The sequence below is a fragment of the Apiospora phragmitis genome (genome assembly GCF_038363925.1).
Source record: "Apiospora phragmitis strain CBS 135458 chromosome Unknown utg000001l:1.0-2902119.0:1.0-2906034.0, whole genome shotgun sequence".
Taxonomy (NCBI): domain Eukaryota; kingdom Fungi; phylum Ascomycota; class Sordariomycetes; order Amphisphaeriales; family Apiosporaceae; genus Apiospora; species Apiospora phragmitis.
In genome coordinates this window covers 880,975-902,582 of record NW_027117399.1, presented here as the reverse complement: position 1 = coordinate 902,582, position 21,608 = coordinate 880,975, and the positions used below count along the sequence as shown (strand labels likewise).

At 52.8% G+C, this 21,608-nt stretch overlaps 9 protein-coding genes across 9 annotated transcripts; 2 read left to right on the top strand and 7 right to left on the bottom strand.

Moving 5' to 3' along the window:
* Nucleotides 1-81: 81 nt before the first annotated feature.
* PG994_000265 (uncharacterized protein) lies at nt 82-1,677 on the bottom strand (the record flags this gene model as incomplete). The annotated part of the gene is made up of 6 exons (XM_066851674.1): nt 82-210; nt 286-367; nt 453-882; nt 965-1,100; nt 1,367-1,515; nt 1,563-1,677. The coding sequence occupies 6 exons, from the start codon at nt 1,675-1,677 to the stop codon at nt 82-84; spliced, it is 1,041 nt and encodes a 346-aa protein (XP_066722306.1).
* Nucleotides 1,678-2,985: 1,308 nt separating this feature from the next.
* Nucleotides 2,986-3,612, bottom strand: PG994_000264 (uncharacterized protein; the record flags this gene model as incomplete). Its single annotated transcript, XM_066851673.1, has 1 exon — nt 2,986-3,612. One exon carries the CDS (start codon nt 3,610-3,612, stop codon nt 2,986-2,988), a length of 627 nt encoding a protein of 208 aa, XP_066722305.1.
* Nucleotides 3,613-4,773: 1,161 nt separating this feature from the next.
* PG994_000263 (uncharacterized protein) lies at nt 4,774-8,322 on the bottom strand (the record flags this gene model as incomplete). Its single annotated transcript, XM_066851672.1, has 5 exons — nt 4,774-5,073; nt 5,208-5,730; nt 5,798-6,903; nt 6,959-8,202; nt 8,262-8,322. 5 exons carry the CDS (start codon nt 8,320-8,322, stop codon nt 4,774-4,776), a joined length of 3,234 nt encoding a protein of 1,077 aa, XP_066722304.1.
* Nucleotides 8,323-9,054: 732 nt separating this feature from the next.
* On the top strand, nt 9,055-9,451 carry PG994_000262 (uncharacterized protein; the record flags this gene model as incomplete). The annotated part of the gene is made up of 2 exons (XM_066851671.1): nt 9,055-9,195; nt 9,269-9,451. The coding sequence occupies 2 exons, from the start codon at nt 9,055-9,057 to the stop codon at nt 9,449-9,451; spliced, it is 324 nt and encodes a 107-aa protein (XP_066722303.1).
* Nucleotides 9,452-10,010: 559 nt separating this feature from the next.
* PG994_000261 (uncharacterized protein) lies at nt 10,011-10,609 on the bottom strand (the record flags this gene model as incomplete). The annotated part of the gene is made up of 2 exons (XM_066851670.1): nt 10,011-10,130; nt 10,295-10,609. The coding sequence occupies 2 exons, from the start codon at nt 10,607-10,609 to the stop codon at nt 10,011-10,013; spliced, it is 435 nt and encodes a 144-aa protein (XP_066722302.1).
* Nucleotides 10,610-10,797: 188 nt separating this feature from the next.
* PG994_000260 (LolP protein) lies at nt 10,798-12,324 on the bottom strand (the record flags this gene model as incomplete). Its single annotated transcript, XM_066851669.1, has 4 exons — nt 10,798-10,986; nt 11,078-11,141; nt 11,350-11,956; nt 12,297-12,324. The coding sequence occupies 4 exons, from the start codon at nt 12,322-12,324 to the stop codon at nt 10,798-10,800; spliced, it is 888 nt and encodes a 295-aa protein (XP_066722301.1).
* Nucleotides 12,325-12,690: 366 nt separating this feature from the next.
* PG994_000259 (uncharacterized protein) lies at nt 12,691-14,136 on the bottom strand (the record flags this gene model as incomplete). Its single annotated transcript, XM_066851668.1, has 2 exons — nt 12,691-13,044; nt 13,126-14,136. The coding sequence occupies 2 exons, from the start codon at nt 14,134-14,136 to the stop codon at nt 12,691-12,693; spliced, it is 1,365 nt and encodes a 454-aa protein (XP_066722300.1).
* Nucleotides 14,137-16,903: 2,767 nt separating this feature from the next.
* PG994_000258 (uncharacterized protein) lies at nt 16,904-20,339 on the bottom strand (the record flags this gene model as incomplete). Its single annotated transcript, XM_066851667.1, has 2 exons — nt 16,904-17,031; nt 17,054-20,339. The coding sequence occupies 2 exons, from the start codon at nt 20,337-20,339 to the stop codon at nt 16,904-16,906; spliced, it is 3,414 nt and encodes a 1,137-aa protein (XP_066722299.1).
* Nucleotides 20,340-20,868: 529 nt separating this feature from the next.
* PG994_000257 (uncharacterized protein) lies at nt 20,869-21,372 on the top strand (the record flags this gene model as incomplete). Its single annotated transcript, XM_066851666.1, has 1 exon — nt 20,869-21,372. The coding sequence occupies one exon, from the start codon at nt 20,869-20,871 to the stop codon at nt 21,370-21,372; it is 504 nt and encodes a 167-aa protein (XP_066722298.1).
* Nucleotides 21,373-21,608: the final 236 nt, after the last annotated feature.

The following is a 21,608-nucleotide window of genomic DNA, read 5'->3' as shown; positions in this document are numbered from 1 at the left end:
GAAAACTACGCGGCTCTATAATCGCCCACCAAATCTATGGTCCATGGTCATCACATAGCCAGAAGGGGTCTGACGATCCAGCTATCCTAGCGGTGTCCTCGGCTCCGGGAAATCATCATCGAGGCCAATGTCCACGAGCTGGTCCATATTCGGTAGATACCGGCGGAAAACTGGGCCAATTGTCCAATTGTCCAGGTCTGCGACGCATGCCTGTCCATAGTCCTCGTAAGTTTCCACCACGGCAAGGGGGTTATACATCGTGTTACCCAGCGGTTAAATGCATACCTTTGCGTGGTCTGTGAAGTCCGGCTGGCCAGTTGTCTTGTTGTAACAAACGATCTCGGGAAATTCCATAGCAAAGCTGCATCTGCAAATGTACCCGAGTTAGACGATGCTTCCATCCAAGCATAAGCGCCGTGTGTGTGATGCTGGTTTCAGAATGGGCCTCCTACCTGCAACCTCGATACGCATCCATCAGCCACACGAGATCCGGGTGGGCCTGCGCAGAAGGCCGGGAAATCACCGCGTCTCGCAGCTTGGGATAGGCAACCAAATCAACAATCTCCACATGGGGATACAGCAGCTGCTTGATCGTAGGCCGCATCCATTCCGGCATGGCCGCATACGTCTCGGGCGATGGATCGATCCTCCACCGCATCAGGACCCAAACACGCCAGGCGGCGGTAATGGACGTGAGGCTGCGGGTCGTGCCCGTGATGCTGAAGATGAATCTGGCCGCCCACTGGGACAGGAGCGACGACCGGGCGAACTCGGCGGGGCTGGCGACGGCCAACACGTTGTGGCGTTCCCCGTTGATCACGCGCGCCGGCGTGCCGGCGGCAATCAGCTGATGGGCGATGTCAAGTATCCCGAGAGAGCACCCTTGGTAAGGTATCCTGCATATATCGTGAGCAAACCTAGACCAAAAGTGAAGGGTTACGTGTTGGGAATCAGAGCAACACACCTCCGGGGCGGCAGTTTGCCGGCACGGCCGCCCAAAGATCATTGCAAATATTCGATACCTGCACATCCTGGACCTTCGCCGGGTAATGGTTCGCCTTGAATCCGCTCGAGAACGGCAGGTTACCAAAGAATCGGAGCTAGAGCACATCTCAGATATATATATATTTATATATAATACGGCAAGTCGAGGGCTCATTGTAGGTAGCTTACCTGCAGCAGAGGCTCTTGCCATATTTTCGTGTCATGCTAGCTCATATCCGTAGAGGAAGCTTTGCTCGAGCGTGCGCAACGACCAAGTCGGCTTGTGCGGATTCGAGGGACTCAACTGCGTGTGTTGGCCTTGGGGGCAGGAAGCTGGGGTTTCGCCCGGGGCTTCCCGCAAAAGCACCGCAATGACGCTGACATCCATGCCCATTCTCAGGCGTGCCAATATCTCAGCTGCCTCTCCATCGCTTCCGCTTCGTAGAGCGGCGAAGACGCTCTTGTAGTCTTCCAAATTGGCACGGGCATTTTGCAAAGAGGCCTTGTCGCTGAGGACACTGGAAACGCATTCTACCTCGCGCAGGGTGCAACGCGCGCATGGCGAGTTGCCGTCACACTAGCAAAGGACCCAAGGCTATTAGGTGGGAAGTAGAAGGGGTGCATGACGACGCCCATGCAGCTGCGCCGCTCGGTTTTGGGAGGAGCCATACCTTGACCTTTTTCGCTTGGCATGGCTTACACTGGATATGAAGAACATTCAGTAGAGAGTCCAGAAGTCGGGAAAAGGGCGGGTGCATTATATGGGTTTGTATAGCACCGTTCAGACTTACGGCACGCTTGGTTATCTGACGCCTGGGTCTTATATTGCCCTTCAGGTCAGGTTGAGGTGCCAGTACTCTAGGATGGGGGCTGCCCTTGGGCGCTAAAGGGCGGTGCCGAGTATGTTGGGTGTTTTGATGATGCATGATAGGATGGTATGAGTGTGATAGACTGCTGTCGACGACTACCCGCCTGCAAAATCGAATGATGGGGATAGTCCAGGTTATACTTGAGGGCGTTTGCTTGGCGTCGCCGGTATGGCTGCCCGAGCAGCAGAAAAGGGAGAGTCGGGAGTGGGTAACATACCTAGATGTATAGGCATGGCAAGGAGACTTACCTCCGGGCGACTCTCATGCCAAGGTTAGTATCATATGTATGTTTCTGTCTCTGATCCTCCTCTGCCACCCTCTCCGTGGCCCCCCCCAAAGTTGCAACTCCTATCTAACTATACGATAGAAGCCGCGTTGCTCCGCCCAAGTTGCATGATCAACCATCTTTGGGACTCCCCAACCTCTACACCGACCCTCCCTTCCATCCGTCATTACACGTCATGCGCAGGCAAGGAACAAGGGTGCAGTAACCCTTGCCATGGTATTTGGTCGAATGTCGATGGTAAATTACCATCTCGTGAGAATTTTCCCACGGGAAAAATGCTACTTATGATTTAGACTGGTTGGTCATGGTGATCCCAGGCAGTAAAAGCAAAAAAACTCCGGAAAATACGCCGGTCCTCTGGCCAATCAGACATCGATGTCCAACCTCGGCTGTCCGGCATCGTTCGCAGGGATTTCCGTAATTGATATTGATTTCGTCGAATTGAAGGCAGCCAATAGCAAAGCTTATGCCTCTTTATTCTATCTCTACTGGCCCTACTGACTCTACCGCAGCTCGGTCGAATTGGCTGGCCTAATCCATCATGGATTATGTTATGCATTAGTACTATAGATGTCATGTATTAAGTTGTACTGTATGTACTATAGTGTCTCTGCTGCGGTTCCTCCGACGGGAGGTACAGCTTGTCCGAAAGCGGCTGTACATTTGTGATCTGGGGCTTCCAACTTCCTATCTGGTGCTCATGTGGCCCTATGCTCGAGAAAAAAAGAACAAAATAGCCGTTAGGACTTATTATGTGACATCCCACGCTTGTCAGGTATGAAGGAAAGCCGACTATTGATGCCACGCCTCAAGCAACTTGTCTAAGACATCGTTGTCGTACTCTTCTCACTCGTCGGCTTCAACATACTTGATTTCCCCATCGCCCTCCTGCATCGGCGGACCATCTAGCGGGTTCGCTACCACCCCCTCGAGCTGCTCGTGGAAGCCGCGGCAGGTCGGCTTGTGCGGGCCTCCTTCGACGAATTTGATGGCCGCACACTGTTGGGCCTCGGTCAGCCTATTATCTCGCCCAAGTGCGCTCTCGCCTGCACATGGGGCCGTTCTTTCCAGACATACCGTAAAGTTGTAGCCATGGCCGGGGACATATTGCTTGACCTGGAAGAGCGCAGGCTCGCCGATCCACTCGTCAATGCCCCGGATGCGCATGAAGCAGTAGTCATCCGCTCGGTGGATGTGAATCTGCGACTGCAGGTCTTCGAAGTCGTAGATGGAACCATTGTTGATTAGCGTCGCTTGGAGGGTGACGAAGGAGTTGCTCGTGGTGAAGGCGAGGCCGACGTCATGGCCATTGACGGGCCACTCTTGGACGTGGGACCGGTCGTAGGGATCCATGTCTTCGCATGGCCCACCGGGTCCCCTCTTGGTGATGGGCCTCGGGCTGGTCATCCGCATCCAGGACTGCGCATCGGCCAGCAGGCCGAACAAGGCGAGCAATGCAATATGAACACGCATCGTGGTGAAGCAAGAAGAGGGGTCCAGTGACTGGATGGGGAGGAGAGAGGAGAAGACGTGGTTAGCAAGTCACAGCAACGTTCCGATGTCCTTGTTCGAACGAGGATGAACAAGGGGATATATTATAAGCACCTGATGTACGAACTAGAGCATGTTTGAGCCCCCCAACACGAGATGTGCTGTGTGTTTACGGTGGCCGTTGAAGCGTTAGCCCAAACCTGGCTTGGCTTGGCGACTTCAGAAGATACGTTGAACCTCGTGGGCCAAGTTCACTGACTAGACCGCATACCGTGAGCCCAGCTGGGTATTGCGGTGTCTAGGCGAGCTTGTTATGGTCCTTAACTCAAGTGCAACCGACGTATGTTTTTTGGGGGCCCTTCTGTTGCCCAATCTTTACATAAGAAACGGATACTCAATGGTAATGCTTGTGTTATGCTGGTGATGAACTATATGGATATGGTGGTTCATGCGTGTCAACGGCATCTGTTCCTCGGAGTAGCCAAGGCGTAGCTGCTTCGTGGTGGGCCATGGTGCTCTAGTATGAGGTGAATAACATGGGCGGCTTAAGATGAAGTGTGTGGCAGCTACACATGCGTACCAGTATACCGAGTCCCGACCAGACGATACGAGGGCCGCCAAGGTGCCTTGCTGATCGCTAGTGCAGCCCGTAGTTCCTATTGTGCATAACCTAAAACGGCAAACCGAAAGCGAAGACGACGGAAGTATTGTGGCTGTTTTGCTGGCCTTGATTATAACTCTCCAGAATCATGCTCAAGTGCGTCGGCAAGCACTGAAAACACTCATGGATGGAACACAACGTAGCGCCGCCTCAAGATGAAGGGGCGACCAGATAGGTCTCTCGGAACTGAAAGATGTGTTTATTATGCTTATCATTATTTACCTTGCTGAGCTGGCATCTGGTTTGGCGGCATCTTCCCCATCGCAGCAACAGGCTTCTAAATCTACCCTAACTCCAGATTCAGGGGCTGGCTAACATTGCCTGTTACAATAGTGACTTACAGATGCTGAACAAGAGACGTCTGGCATCATGAAAATAAAAGGTTTTATATACGCCTCTAAGCCGGGCAGATACTATATGTCTAAGTATACAGCTTGTTTTGATAGAAACACAGCACGCAAATCCGAGTAACGAGAACAGGACTATCGTCTCCTCTTCCCGCCGCCGCCGCTCTCGTCCGCCTTCCTCTTGCGGCCCTCTTGGCGCCAGTAGTCTTTAGTCTCTCTCTTCTCGCGCTGTTCCTTCTTCTCAGCGAGAGTCGCCATCTTCTTGCGGAATTCCGCACGCTTCTCCTCCTTTTTGGCGTGACGCTTCGCGATGGTGTCTTTGCGAATGGTCGTGAGTTTCTGCATGAGGTCGCGCGCCTTCTTCTCCTCGCCTCCCAAAACCACGGCACGCTTCTGCGTGTACGTCTTGTGGCGCTGAGCCTTTGTCTGGATGATCTGGGATTTGTAGGGCAGCTCGGCGGCAGAGCACGGGGCACCCTCAGAGGATTGAAATGGCGCGTTGCTCTCTCAATCGGCTTATACTTACTGTCCTTGTTCTGCGGCGCGGGCAAGCCTTGGTCTCGCCGAACCTCGCCAGTCAACCGCATGCCCTGCCATCCTCCCAGAAGATTCGTCACAGGGTTGTAGTAACGGTGGGGTTTAATAGGATACCAGGCGCGCATAATCACAAGATCGCTCATCAGTATCTTGTCTTCGAAGGTAGCACGGAACTTGCCATCGTCCTTGCTTAGAGCTTTCTTGATCTGACCACGGATGCCGGAAACCGTCTTGATGGCCACACCCTCCATCTTGGCCACTTCAAGAGACGAATTGAACATATCCTTGATGAAAGCAGTGTTCTTGAAGATCTTGTAAGGTACACCGGTCAACTTGAGCTTCTTGACAGTCTCGGTCGTCTCATCAACGCTCAAAATCGTACCCGTGGCAGCAATTCTGAAGCCAGGGTTCTGGGACGACAAGGTGTTGAAAGCAACGAAACCAGTGTTGGGTGCTATCAGAGGACCCCACCAGGTAGCAAAACAATGCATGTGCTCAGGAGTGTACTTTAGTAGGCGGTTCCTTGTCCGATTGTCGGATATACTATACATGGGACTGGGTGTATTCAGTTAGCTTGGGCATCCTAATGTCGACTGGAACGTGTAGAGGGGATGGTGCTTACAGAGTCTGGAATCTGCGCCAACCCAGAGAGATGATAAGAGGGTCTCCGGACTTGAGGATCTTCTTATGCCATCGATGTCTCTTGATTCTTGCCTGGCAGAATCCGAATCGGTCTTCAGTCGGAGTAATTCCACCAACAATTATTGGCATACGAGCATCGAAGTTCTCGGTGAACTCGGCTGGCACACCCTCGATCGTAATGGTCACATACTGGCCGGCGCGGTATCCCTCAACACTGACACGCTGCGACTCATCCAGTGCCTCGAACTCGGCGTTGTTGATGTCAAGCTGCTTTTGGATGACAGCCTTCTGCCTGTCATACCATTCGTTCTCGCCGAACTCGTCGGCATCTGCACCAGCTTCACGCCGAGCATTGGCCTTATCGTTGGCAAAACCCTCACGATCTTCTTGTTCGAACCGAAGCTTCAGTTCCTCTTTACGCTTCGCGTTCTGGGCACGCTCCTCGTCGAAGTCTTCCAATGGCTTTGATTCGGCCTTGTGAACTTCGCCAGTTTCAAGATCCTCAAATTCTCCATCACCCTCACTGTCTTCGTTCCCAAACCCGTCTTCGCCATCTTCACCTTCCCCGTCAGCGCCATTGAGATTCGCAGTGGTAAATCGCTCTCGGATGAGCTCGATGTTATCTTCTAGGGCCCACTTGGCAGCGAGTTGCTCGTAGTCGTAGGCAGGCAAAGCACGATCATCGGTTATTGCGTCTTTTTCATTCTTGGTCTTCTTGAAGAAATCATCTTCGTCAGCTGCTTCGATGTCGTCTTCGTCTTCCTCCTCCTCAACCTCGCCTTTCCATCTTTGTAGAACCTCATCAGCAGAAATGGATGTACTGTACATCAGCCGCGCAAGGTCAGCAGTTCGATATGATGGACGCTTGCCGTACATACTCGATGCTCTTTGCGTCAGGTTCTCCTTCCATCGGCTTTCTGCTTGGTATTCGTCGTCGAGATCTGCATCGTCGTCCGAATCATCATCGGCTTCTTCGTCCTCGTATTCGGAGCCAAGATCACCCATATCGGAGTCGCTGTCGGCGAAGGCGAAGTCGTCTTCATTACCAGCCTTGTCCTTATCTTGCCGGAAAAGTTTGCCCAGTTTCTGTTCACTGAACTCGGCTTCCTCGTCAGACCCAGCGTCCTCCTCCGCTACTAACGAAGCCCTCATCGTCCACGATTTCATCTTCGTCCTCGTCTCTCTCGGCCACCCTGACGGTTCTGTGCTTCTTCCTGCCAGTGTCCTCTTCCTCGGCGACCTTCGAGATCTTCTCGCCGCCACGGAAAAGTTGTACGCCATCATCGGTTTGGCCGAGCAGCCTCTTCTGATCCTGCAGTGAAATGATGAGTTCTTCGCCTTCGCCGCGTTCGACGCCCTCGGCGTCCTTGTCGAAGTTGAAACCCTTCTCCCGCGTGATCCAGATTGCGTCTCCATCGATCTTAAGACCAGATCTGTCAGACATGGGCGCGTGGACTTTCTTGTCTTTCTCATCCAGCCTCCTCCTGCCAGTCTTTCCTGTTATTTTGGCCATTGCCTGTATCATTTGAGGTGTCGGGCATGGATCCGGCAACGCCTGAACTTGGGATACGGTGAAGTCGCCGAGGCCAGGCACCGTAACTCTTTGTCCCTCGGCCGCAAGGTTCGTACCCCTCAGGTATCCGCTCAGGGCGATTGTTCGGTCGCAACTTTTGTCTTCCTCCATGGCTGTAGGATGCGTAATGTCTCGGAACGAGTCGATGACAGAGTAGCAATGCGAGTTACGCCAGACCAAAGGTCGGGGGTTCTTCATGACCGAAAGGAAACGCGACAAGTTGTGGATCTCGCGGTCAGGGTAGCGTCCGTTGATCACTCCCGACAAGTAGAATAGGTGGGCGCCGTTGTAGAGCTCGCTCCAGAGTCGGTGCTTCAGTCGCTTCTTTGCATCTTTCAGCGCTTGGGGTTTTCGGAAAAGATCCAAATGAGTCAGGACACCGAAGACATTTCCTGGCATACCCGTGGCACTCAAGACGTTGAGAAACTCCATAGTTTCCATTTCAAACCCGTAGTTACCGTCAATCATCAGCAAGACAATATCGGCCACCTTGGCCGTATCTACCATGGCTTCTAACGTATTGGGGCATTCTTGAAAGGTCAAACGTTGTTTCTTGGACGTGACTACAGTAATAGGGCCCTGGGGCTCTTGCAGGGTCTCCTTAGCATATCTGCGAACCAGCGACTTCAGAAGTGTGGTCTTTCCAACGCCGGGCGGGCCAACAATCGAGACGAGACGAGGTGCAGGCGCTTGGTCGGGTGTACGGTCGGCGAGAGGAACGTGAAAGCTTTTCTCTTTGATATCCTGCGAGCGAGCGGCTTGCCTCGCAAGCTTGCCCGGGTTGGAAACACCGAAGGCCTTGGGATTGACATCTAGAAGGACAAACGCGGTTAGGACAAGGCAATTGAGAAGGGAAAAGATAATTACCAACCTCCGGAGTGCTTCTTCTTTTCTTTTGCCTTGCGATGAGGCTTATGCGACTGGTCCTCCATGATGGGCGGCGTTTCTCATGTAAAAAGCACCAGAACCGTTCACAAGCCAGGATCGATATCTCTATGTACACTCCATATGGGAAGTTCTCTTACCAGCAAAAAAAAAGTTCGAGATGGTTATCTAATCAGAGCTTATCGATTCTATCGATGTGGGGCAGTTTAACGGGACGCTATGACTTGTACCTTCGTACCGTGGAGTCCCTCAATGGGAAGAGGGGCTTGGGGGGGAGGGGCAGTGGGCTTGATAAGATAACCAGTCTTACAGCCGGCGCAACAGTGATGATGACCCCTCATTCTGCCCATACTTACGACGTCGCAGGTTGCTGTTGTCGTTTGCCAAGCAGCCACTAGTATAGTAGATGCAAGTAAGACATCGGTCAACTAGTATGTCTATGATAGATGCATCACGACAAGAGCTGACTCCCAAAAACTTGGTTGGGCCGCGAAAACCAGTCCTTGTTCTAGCAGTTCCTGGTTGCATGTGTGTGTGTGTGTGGTCACTGAAGATGTCGTGTCGTCTCGTCTCATGTGGTGTGCGTGACTGACTGCTCGGCTTCAAGAGGCAACCTTAGGCATAAGCTAGCGGCATGACGTATGCAGTGCGCGCCCACTCCTTTGTCTCTATCCGTAGGCTCTCGTAGTATGGTTAGGTAGGTAGGTTAGGTAGCTGTTGATGGGGTTGGATCCTCAGTAGGTAAACAAGGCAGCGGCCTCTTCTCTTATTAATATCCCATGCCTCCTCGACAGCTTCTCCTCTTCCCAAGACAAACATCAACTCCCAAGCCCACTTCTTTACGCTCCCATTATCTAAAGCCAACAACCTCCAAGCGATTCTTCCGCGAATCTACACAAGCCAAGATGCCTACCTACATTGTACGTCTACCGTCGTGGCGCACGTTTCGTTTGGCTCTTCATCCATGAAGATTTCTAACATCTACCGGAACAGGTCACCTGCAAGCCCGATGCTTCGGCCGAACACATCGCCGCTGCGAAGAAGCATGCCGAGGACCAGGGCGGCAAGATCGGCCACGAGTACAACCTCATCAAGGGATTCTCGTATGTTGCTACCTACTACACCTTCGCCTTTCTTTCCTATCCCAAATGCCGCATCAATCTCAACTCAAGCTGACACTTCTTGCCCAATACCAGTGTTGAGTTCCCTAAAAGACTCCATGAGCACCATGGAGAGCCACGAGCACGTTAAGGCCGTCGAGCTGGATCAGGAGGTTAAGACGCAATAGAGGGGTAGCGCAGTACTGTAACAGGGTCCTGCGGGGCGTGCGTGAGAGGGTCCGGCTCTGCCACATGGCATTAATACCTAAGCTTTGTATTACCTGAATAAGTTGAAACACTACATCTGGACATCTCGAATACTCTTGTGAACAATTTATGAGTATGGCCGCCTTATCGGCTCAGCTGAGCACTGCTTACTAGTCGTCCTCACCATCCTAAGCCATCCGACTTTTCCGTCTGTTTTTATTGCCACACACACACACACATATATATATATATATATATAGGGGCTTTCGGGGTAAAATATGTATGATAAAGATACCTGTGTCGTGGCCAACCTTATACATCCAGGAGGACTCGTATTGTTCCCTTTTGCAGCTCAAACTTAGTATTAGGGAAAGACAGTATACACGCTGCGAGTAATGTGAATATCCGCTTCACGAAACCGAGCCACACTATTCATCTGATGCCTCCGTGATCTTGACCCACATCTTACTCTGTATGTTGATAGTCGTCGACTTCGCTTCCCACGCCTTGCCGGGATATACAATCTGGAAGTCGAAAGCCCTCAGCAGCTACCGAGGCGAATGAGTCAGTTTATGATTAACAGCATGCTCAGTAGTTCGTTCTTCTCCCCTTCCCAATAGAGGGAAGAAAAGAAGAAGAAGAGAACATATTTATATACCCTTTTCTACCCCGATCATCGCAAGAAGAGGGAAACGAAAGGGAAGTCACTCACCTCAAAGAAGATCTTGTTCAGCTCAATCATCGCCAAGTTCTTGCCCGCGCACTGCCACCTCCCGTACCCGAAGAGGAGCTCCACCGTGCGGACCATCTCCTTCCTGGCCACCTCGTCGCACTCGAGGAACCGCTCGGGGCGGAACAGGTGCGCATCCCGGCCGAAGACGTCGGCCCGCTGCATCATGGCGACGTAGTTGGCGCCGACCGACGTACCGCCGGGCAGCGGGACGCCGCAGACCGTCGCGCCGCCCGGCGGGAGGACCTTGAACAGGCCGTACAGTGCGGGTGGGCCCATCCGGAAGCCTTCCCACATGACGGCCTGGCGTGGTAGGTAGAGAGACAGGGGTCAGCCTAACTCCTGCTCACCAGGAGATGCGATTTTACTCGACAGAGGAGAGATAGGAGAACAACGATAGTTATAGAGTGAGGCACTGGGATGATCTGCTCACCTGAAAGTAAGAAAGGCTCTTAGCCTGTTCGTTGCTGATAGGGGACGACTTATCAACGCCTGCAGCCTTCGCCTGCAGCCTTGATGTCCTGTTCCAGGCGCTGGTAGACCCTGGGCGCAGTTATGGCATGCAACATGGTCGTGCGGATGACGATGGCTGTAGTGTCTGAACCAGCCAGAGTCTGAACGAATGATTCGGCTAGAGTTTCCCGTTGGCTCATTCCGCTGCGCATGAAGGCTCCCTGAGTGACGGTTAGTTTTCATTCAAGCTTTTATCTTTCTTAGGCTGGTGATTCTGAGGAACAGGACGGGTTTGTTTTTCTCGGAACTTACGATCATGTCTCCTCGATCCTTCGCGTCGTCTGCGAAACGCCCGACAATGATTTGGTGAGCAATACTATCCGAGTACATATCCTGTTAGCATCTGCCTGGCTTCGACCCTTCCCCGAGTCTATTGGCAGCTGACGAAAAGGGGAGGTGGCCTTTACCCCAAAATTTTACTTATCCCATACTCCCCTCCTGGCTTAGGGGCAACCCAAGGTGAAATGATAGGATTAACAAGCAGATTGCGTAGCGGCGGTATCTCGCCCAGCATGCCAATATACACCTCCCACTGCTCGATCCCCTCAGTGTAATGATACTCGTCGTCCTTGCCATCCAGGAAGCCGAACCTCTGCCCGTAGCCGACGTCCGTGATGAGGTCGAGGGTGAAGTAGCGAATGAGGTGGGCGAAGTCGACCTCGACGAGGTCGTCGCCCCCCTTAGAAAGGTGCCGGTGACGGATGGCCTCGATGAAATACTTGGTGGTCCTATCGACGGCCGCCTCGAAGTCGACGCCGCCGTCGCGCCCGCTGTAGGCCGACGCCGACTTCGCCTTGAGCCGGTCGTGCGGGCCGATCTCGAGCGACGAGAACGTGGTGTCCTGCAGCGGGTCCAGCTTGGTGGCCGAGTACCACGTGCTCCGGTTGGCCAGGCTGCGGGCCCCGTTGACCTGCCGGAAGGCCTGAGGGTCGTCAATGACAACTTGGTTTGGGCCAGTCCGCACCACGGACCCGTACTTCCGCAGTTGCAAGTGGTCGCTGCCACGGCAGCGGAAGATCTTGTACGGGGTCCATAGCCATGAGACCGAGGCGAAGAAAGGGCCCGGAACGTGACGGAGCCGCCACCAGGAAACGGCGGTAGACACCAGCCAGAACGATAACACTATTCCGGCTAGGAGTCAGATATGTGCCGAATACTCCATGATCCCAGTTTGGCTGTGTATGGTATGTGGTCTGTGTACTTCAGTACAGTCCAGTCACTATGAAGTCCGTCTGGAGAGCATAAGGCTCTATAATTGCCTATTTGACTCCGACAAATTGTGTGTGTTAAATTTTAGAGACCCGGTGAACGAGCGACCTATATATATCACGCAGTGGGGTAAAGGATCGTACGAGCCCTCCGCATTCCTCTGTCTGTAAAGGACGGATATCATTCTCCGCACGGCTATGTGTTACTGCATGATCGGGGCACAGGGAGAGGGAGCCGGTTCCCAGCCAAAAGGATGGGTTACCATCGGAGGAAGATGCAGTGGCGAACATCATTTCCCCTTGGCATCGTTGGAGCACTACAGGCCCCCAAAGGACAAAGGAGCAGTGAAGATTATGTTGCTTGATGATTTGAAATTTTCTAGTAGAGATTCATGAATATGCTGGATGATGGCCAGTGAAGCCTCGCTATTTTATACAGTTCTACCCATGGGTATGGGGACCTTCGTTCTGGAAACCCCAAACGATGCAATGCTCCTCTTCCCCATCTCCGCCGCTATCCTGCAGATGATGTTTAATTGGTACCCCCCTTTAACGCCGTCGCTCCAGATAATCCCCAAGTACAAAATAAATAGAAATCAAGCCATTCTACACAAAATGGGCATAGAAAAAAGAAAGCAAGAAAGAATAGAACCCAGTCTATGGTAATACCCAGCCCTCTTGGCCGCAGTACTCGTCCATGACTTCCACAAACGCATTCACCCGATGCGTCATCCAGCCCGACGCCATGGTCTCCTCGCCCTCGACCGCCGGGCGGCGGTGGCCGAGCCGCATCATCTTGGACGTCCTGCACGTCGACTGCCCAGAGAGCGAGTACTGCATGCAGTCCGGCTGGCCCAGGCAAACCTTGTAGCAGTCCCGCATGGTGATGGTTGTGCCTTCGGGGTACTCCACCGCGTCTTCGGACAAGTTATCCCATGCATCGCGGCGTGACGTGATGTGCGGTAGGACCCAGTTCGTGAAGACGTCTCCGTGCCGTAAGATCGTGCGGTTCTGTTTCATGAATCGAGGTCAGCGAACGTAAACCTTATTATTCGGGAAGGATGAGCTTCAAAAAAGCCAAAGGTGACTTACCCCTCTGTTCCACTGGCGCTCGAACATGGACATCTGCACAATGTCAGATGGCGCCATGTGGTGGTAGCTGGCGATGTTGTAGCACCAGTCCTGGCTCGTGGGATCGGAGACGGAGCCCAAGAAGCCCAGCTCGGCCGGGTGGTCGCCGTGGAGGTTGGGGCGGGCGTAGAGCAGGGGGACGCCGGCGTCGGCGAGGGCCTTGCCCAGGACGCAGTCGCCGGCCCAGTGGCTCGCGGTGAAGGCATCGTAGAACTCGAGGTTCTGGCGGCGGTACTCGACGACCATCTCGAGCGCGGTGCGCGACAGCACGAAGCCGGAGCCGCCGTGGGCGAAGGCGACGTCGCCGATGATCATGGGGTTGCCGAGGTAGTGCGGCTGGGCCGGGTCGAGGTTGGAGATCCAGTCCAGCACGTTGCGCCAGAAGATGTAGCTATCGCCCTCGTAGAAGACGTACCAGTTGGCGCCCGTACCGGCCCCCTGGCGCAGCGCCTTCTCGGCGGCGGGCAGGAACTTCCACTTGTCCAGCCGCCAGCCGGGCGTGTCGCGGCCCGCGATGGTGCTCTGGGTGGCGGCCCACAGGGCGTTCTCCTTGTCGGAAAAGGCGGACCGGCCGCCCTCCTGCAAACGCTGGTAGTACTTGAAGTCCGGGTGGGTTTCCTTGAGGTCGCTGCGGACCTCGTCGAGGGCGTCCTGGACGTGCACGCCGTCGATGACCTCGTCATAGTCGGAGAAGATGGCGTAGTGCGGGACGCAGCGCAGGCTGGTGGCGAGGTGGGTGGGCACCTGGTCTAGGGCCTCGGTGGCGCCCGTCTTGAAGACGACGAAGACGTCGGAGAGGCCATCGTGGTGCTTGCAGGACTCTCCCGATTCCTCCTCGACCAATATCCGATGGCTAGCCCCGGGGGTGGGCCGGCACCAGCGGATGAGCTGAAAGAAGACAAAGAGACTGAAGAAGAAGACGAACACGGGCGACAGTAACCGAGAGCGCGGCTTGAGAGAATGGGCGTACATGATGATAATGATAGACTATTACGGGGCGGGCGTGTGGAGGATGGGATGGATCAGTGAGCGGCAAGCATACTACACTTCCGGGGAAGAAGACGAAGACACAGTCCTCTCTGGCCTGGTTCTCTGGAAGGGGGTCTGACGACTTTAAGATATGTTTCACTACCGGTATAAACTTAGCAACTCAACTCACTCACTGTCCGGCATAAGCAGAAGAATGAAAAAGGCCGTTGGTTCCAGAACGGGCGCGGCTCATTGTACAAGTAGCACCACCCGTGCATCCCAAGAATAGAGAGTGGCAGCGCTTGTGTACAACCTAGCACCTAGTATGCATCATTTCTGGGGCACAGCTGACGAATCTACCCCATGTGCGTACGTTGCCATGGCTCTTCTTTTTCCTTGTCAAGCTTGTGTCTTTGCCCGGCCGCCCCTCCCTACCCCGGGGCGACCCGGTCTTCGCAATTGGTTGATGCCGATCTCAAACCATTGTTACAAAATATTCGGTTGATACAGATCAACCACGGCCAGCTTGGGTGTCGTCAGAAGTACTTGTGGGCCCCCAAAGTCCAAAGTCGGCTGATGCAGGGGCCAGGAAGGAAACGAATGCTACCCAAGATGGGAGTTGGAACAGGCTTGGTGCTTGGGTGCTGGCTTTGACTGGCTTGGGGGCCCGGAACTTGCCAGCTTACCCTCAACCAGACCCCTCTCCCCTGAGCGAGCAGCAAGCAGATGGCCAAATCCGAACTGGCGAATCGCTTTGCTTGGGCCAGGGAGTCGGAAGTGGTGGCTTGCTGATCGGGAGGGGAAGTAACCAGAGTTGGAATGCTGCCGTTCTGTGCGAGCGTTCTCGAGACCAATCGAGATAGACCACTGGAGGAGAGGCTTGTTCCATGTTCCAGCCCGTACTTCTGGTAATTGCTTCTTCCGGAACGTTTGGCGCTTACGGGTCCCGGTCGCGAGGTCGCTAGTCGACCCCAACTGCCAACGGCGGATGGATGTTCAGAAAACAGTCAGCGCCTCACAAACATCCGCCCTGTTGGGTTGGTAGTTGGACGGCCAGGCCCAGGCCACTGATCCGTTTCACCTTTACGCGCTTAGCCGCCCGATTATTGGCCAGCAAGGCCGAATAAGCTTTGTACTATTTCAGTGACTTGGCCTGACTAGCATTGATACTGGTATGCATCTTTTCCATATCACTACCAAAAAGGGGATACCCATTCAATCCCAGTAAGAGCTAAGCACCAGCAAGCCAGGCAAGCAGTTTGCTGACTGATTCTGAGACAAAATGCGCCCTGTACACGAAGGGAAAAAAGGGACATGAAACATGCTCCGACCACACTCGCTCTCGTCGTCGTCGGCCATCTGAAACGAGAGATCAGGCTTGTGTGACGCGGATATAAGTGGAGAGACAGACCGTTTCGTCATACAGTACGGATACGTCCTACTGGGCAGTCGTCGTCGTATGTTGTCCCACTAGTCCCTTATTCGGATCGTCGGATGGCTTTTGTAGATCGCTGGCTGGCGATTCGTAATGCTGCTTGGCATCCCTCCGCTCTTCAGACTGAGAAGAAGATACAGGGCCTACCCCTGTTAATAGATGAGACTCGGGCATCGAATATTTATGCGTTTTCCCCAGCATATCTACTTAAGGGCTCACACGTGACTTTTTATGGGGCTCCATAATTGGTGCATTTTCCCACCCAAAAGGCACCAATTCTGCACCACCGCATACAGCACATGCAGCACATGCAGCACATACAGCACCACCAATAGCGCCGCCAACAACACCGCCAACAACATCAATTGTGATGAGATCAATCGCGATAACCCATGTGACCGTATCAGATAGTGCTGTTGGTGGTGGTGCTGTATGTGGTGCTGTATGTGGTACTGTATGTGGTGGTGCTGTATGCATATAGTGGTGCGGGTAGTGGTTGGGGGGGGGGGAGGCCTGTTGACACTGAAAAGGTCAGATTTTATACCTAAAATCAGCGTGTACAGGGGGTGTACAGGGATCCGGCCCCCCCCCCCTGTACAGACCCTTGTAATCAGATATTTTCAGAAAGCATATCTGTTATCTGTTTTATCTGTTAGTACACCAAAATCAGCGCTGACGGCCGAAAAATATGCATTAACACCAACATATCTACTTTCCCCCATATCTACTAACAGGGGTATGACCTATATGTAAAGGGAGCGCGTACGGATATCGCAGTTCGTATTCTCTGGAGTCTAGAATCCAGAGTATGCTCGCTCCCATCGTGTTGTTTCTAAACTCATTGCTAGGTACTCCCTAGTGTGTGCGGTTCCTAGCAAAGTATCACACACATTACCTGATACTAATATAAGCAGGTACCCTTGATTCCCTGGAGACTTCATTTATTAGTCTTCAATAACCCTGAATAGTAATTTGAAAGCTTAAGCATGCTATTCTCACTTTTACCAATATGAAAGATTGCAGCTTGAGAGAGGTAGCCAGTCTGCCAGTTCTGGCCAGGTAGCTGAAGGATGGAAGAACGAGGTATCCATTTGTATACTCCATACCTATGCATCACGGCATGCACCTTATCTTGAAAGAGCGCGAGCTTGACGCAAATACGGGCCCCGAGTTCCACAGGGAGAATACCCCAGTTTGAGATATCTGGATCTACAACCCCACGGAATTTGTTTACATAAGTTATGAATGAATGCCGCAATTTCCCCGTGGCACGCTTCTCTGAATTGTGGGTATTTTATTTCAAAGGGCAAAGTATTATCTCCATCTATATTGTTCTTACAGTGCTTGCTCGAGGTCTTTCCCCGAGTATTTGGCCCAGGCCTCGAGTCGTCCCGCGCTGCAGGTGGCACATAATCGCTTAGCCAAGGCCCTGCAGACATCCCCGTCCGTAGGACTGGTGAACCCTTGTGCCGATAGCCAACTCACACCACCGAACCGAGTCACCAGCGTATCGCTTCCTCCCTTCCACTGTCGTAGCTCGGTAGATGATCCGCAGTATGTGTGTGCGAAGATTGGGCCCCATGTAAGGGTTGGACATGAGTACCAACACCCGTTCAAACACCTTCCTCTTGTGGAAGACGGCCACATCAGCTGTACTACGGAGAGAATCTAGCAGATAGGAAAGAAGCCAGCTCAGCTCCGTATAATAGGCTTCGTCAGCCGTAGGCCCTTCGTGCAAGATCTCTTGGACCATCGGGACCTTATCGAGATCCCAGATGGGCCCGCGAGTGAGAAATGTGTTGAGCTTCGGGTACAGGGCATGCGTCGGGCTTTTCAAGATGTCAAGCGCGCGACAGACAAAGGCCAGGATGGTATTGGGCATCGTGCCCTCACCAATGACCGACCTGGCTGTCTCGGTCAGCTCCGAAAGCAGAAGCCAAACCTGTTCGTTCTCTTCGTAGCTTGATTCTTTGACCTTGAGTGCGATCTTGGTCAAGCTGGTCAGAGCCTCCTTACGGATACTAGGGTGCTCCGATGAGAGGAGCCAGATAACCGATGCTGTGTAGCCTTCTTCCACCAGCTCTTCCGGTGTTTTGGATGACCAGTTCATCAAAGCATTGTTGTCCTTGCTAGCTTTGACAGGCACATGAAGCAGCTGTTCAAGCTGTTCCGCCTCTTCTCGTCCCAGTTCGCTGTGATCGGCCTCAATTTGACCATTCGTGGCAGGGACATCGTCAACCTCCATATCGTCTGAAACGTGAAGGTCCGACAAGAAAAGACTGTTCTGTGTCTCTGTCTTCCCGAATGCTCCTTTGAACTTCTGTAACACGTCCTTGAGCATTACATCCGCTATGCCTGCTTCCCTTGAAACCCCGAGGTAATCAGACAGGAACACAGCGAGGCTGGTGAGAGCTTTGCCCTTGGCCATCGAGGATACCGCAAAAGGTAGCTGCTCTACCATGGTCATCATCAAAGGTGTTATGGATAGGTCTCCCAATGTCTTTGCTCCATCCGCATGCTTAGATCTTAACTCCATGATGAGTTCCTGGTACTTGATCGGGGATCTCGCACACCGCTCCACGCAGTTGTCCAGGAAAGCCCATATATCAGAATCAATGTGCTCCTGTTTCCGGAGGGCATCCATCAACGGCTCGATGCCCGATCCCCGTGACTGTCCTGTGACGAGGCCATGCGATTCAGCGACAAACAACAGTGTGTTGGTCGACTTCCCTGTAAACATCTCCTGGGTGTTTTCGGTGAACAGCCGTAGCAGAGTCATGAAAGGCGAGTGTTGGTAATCCTTGCCATGAGAGAACCATTTCATACCAGGCGAGTACTCGGCAATCGCAGAGATATTTGCGAGTTCTAGCAACCGCAGCGAACGAACCTCTTTCTCTTCTTCTGACGCTTCGAAATTCTTGATAGCAGTGGACAGTAACGAAGAAAAGTCAAACTTGGCCGCTAGTGCAAGTTGAGGAATTACTTCATGGTACAATAGGAGGCATCGCGTCACAGCCACTCGTTGTAGAAGGTCGTCATCGGACAAGGCACGATAAGCGCTTACGACGATGTCTTTCAAGTTAGGTACGCGCCGGCAGAATTCCTCCACGAGCCGGCGGGCAGCATCCTTCCAAAGCGAACTGGATGAAAGAGAAGCCTGCCTGTGCATTTCCAACACAGCTGCAAGCTTTTCTAGAGCTACTACGAGTAATCGGACCGCGAAGAAAGATATGAGTTTGGAGTTTTGCGTAAGGGTCAAGCAGCGGGATATGGTCTTCGCATCCAATGGTAGTGGGAGGATGTTGCCAAGCACAATTGAGGTAGGTGGTGGTAGTTTGGCGTACTGGTTGGGATGGCCAAAGAATGGGGGGACGTTGAGGCGTATAGTGTTAAAAATGAGTGTAGAATAGCCGATCCAAGTGGCGGACAATTTCGGATCAAATCCAAATGCTCTTTTGCTGGTGTAGTAGTTGGCCACGAGTTCAGGGCAAGCTGCGAATATTGCAGTAAGCAGTTCATTCTGCTTTAGACTTGACCACGGCCGAAGCGTCTGGATGAACTCGGCAAGCATAGTGTTGCGGACGGGCACTTCATCGTTGAACTTGTCCATCCATGGCACACTCTCTAGGCCCGGCTCGTTGACATCATCAGGATCGGAGTTAATGATGGCATCGGAATCGACTCCGTCGGGATAATAGCCACTCTGAGGTCGTATTATACCGGCCGCTGTGCTCGTGCAAGCTGCGATTAAGAAAGTGTGGGCTGCCTGCTGGACCTCCTGATCAGCATCTGCTGGCGATGACCCCTGATGATATGTATAAAGTGAGGATATCCGTATCAGTGATTGTGCATTGAGGAGCCGAATTTTCACGTCTTTTGGCAATTTCGAATCCAGCACAACAGAGTCTCTCAAGGTATGGAGGATCTCCAGAATGAGGTACGAGGGGTCTTCTCTGAGTTCTCGCATTAGAGCGGCCACAGCATCCTTCTGGTATAGAAGCTCTTTCTTAGCCTCAACCTGAAGATACTTGAGACAGCTCATGAATACTCTGACGGCATTGGTTCGGATGGAAGGTCTCTGGGGGTCCTCTGCACCTTCACCGAGATAGCGGAGGCCCATGTTCCTTGCCAATGACTTCAAAGTAAAGTTTCTTGCCCGGAATGTCGGCGCGGCAAGGGCGCCGCCATCTAGACAGATTACCTCCCTGACCAGTCTCAAACTCGGCGATATGATGAAGTCCCTCCCCTTTTGCGCTGATAGGTTCTTGGCCAGAAGCTCTTGCTGGCGCTTCTGGAGAATGGTACGGGCAATGCCCAAACCGGTCGGCACAAGCTCCACATGGTCTGATAACACCCTCAAGAGCAGGGCAAGGACGACGACGACTGCTGACATGATGATCTCATTGTCCATCTGTGCCGCCAAGCTCCAAGTTTCCATGATGTCGGGGAGATAGACGGGCACCTCGTCCTCAAACTCCCTGGGCTTAGTCAGATCAAGGTACTGTGTGAGAATCTCCAACTTGGCGCCATGCGTGACTTGCTTGTCGTTCACAATGGCATCGAGGAGTTCCTTGAATGACTGAAGGCCGTGCCGGGAATTGCGCAAGTCTTGCTCAAACGTCAAGAGATGGTGGAGTTGCCTGGCTGTGTGAACCTCTTCCGAGGTGGGCGCCTCGTGGACAACATTGCGCTTCCTCTTGGGAGGCCTTGTTGTATCGGTAGGGTTGGCATGAGGCGCATCGCGACCAGGATTCCTCTTCCGTTTCATCATCTTTCCTCCTAGGCTCAGAGGATCAACCGAATGGGAGTACAAGACTTATAGCCGCTGTCTTTTCAGCGTCCTCTCATATCCAAGATGCAGTGATCCTGTAGCCGCTCCCGGAGACCCTCGGCTGAGACAAATCGTTGCGAAAAGAGGTAAATCTGCCGTGTATGCAACATGTATCTCTTTGCGATGTTGCTGCACTTTTCACCTAATGTTCCGTATCATGCATCGATTGAAGCTAAATGGTTAATCTCCACTAAAAAAGTTGAAGGTGTCGTACTGATTCTGCCGGCAAGTCCTTCTGATTGTAGATAGAGCAACTGACCGCCTTCTATTTCTGGACTAGCTTCTACTGACAGGTACTTGCGGCTCCTGGCTAGGTAAGTACTTAGGAATGCCCCCACCTGATGTACTTCCCGCTCACGCCAAACCCCACACTTGCATCAGTCAAACTCCAAACACCAGACGTCGTGGGATCTTCCACTCCGCCTTCGCGCCTCACGACCCTACACGCAAACTTCTTGTTGTTTTCATCATGTCGTTCGTGCTTCCGCATCTCAAGACGGGATGGCATGTGGACCAGGCCATCCTCTCGGAAGAAGATCGCCTCGTCCTGATTCGATTCGGCAGAGACTGGGATCCTGACTGCATGAGGCAGGACGAGATGCTCTACAAGATCGCCAACGCCGTATCCAACTTCTGCGTCATCTACCTGTGCGACATTGACCAGGTCCCAGATTTCAACCAGATGTATGGTAAGTACTACCACATCAAGCCCCTCAGCGCATCTTTCCGCAGGCCACGAACTAATCAATCGGCGCAACCAACAGAATTGTACGACGCCTGCACCATCATGTTCTTCTTCCGCAATAAGCATATCATGGTCGACTGCGGAACCGGAAACAACAACAAGATCAACTGGGTTCTAGAAGACAAACAAGAACTCATCGACATCACCGAGACTGTTTACAAGGGCGCCAAGAAGGGCCGTGGTCTGGTCGTCAGTCCCAAAGACTACTCTACCAGATACCGATACTAGTCTCTTCTTCACCACCTTCCCATACCAACCACCCAAGGTGGTTGGCTGCTTCAACACAAGCTTGCTTTCTTCTAGATGACGAGGACACGGTCCAGATAACGACGAGCGGATATGCCCTTCACTCTGTTGCAGAAACAGGGAGTACTCACGGCTGACAGGATAGGAGTCTTGCGCTAGGGTTTAGAAATGTTGCTTTTAGGGTTCGTCTCACAAACAATCAAGATATCTCATGAACA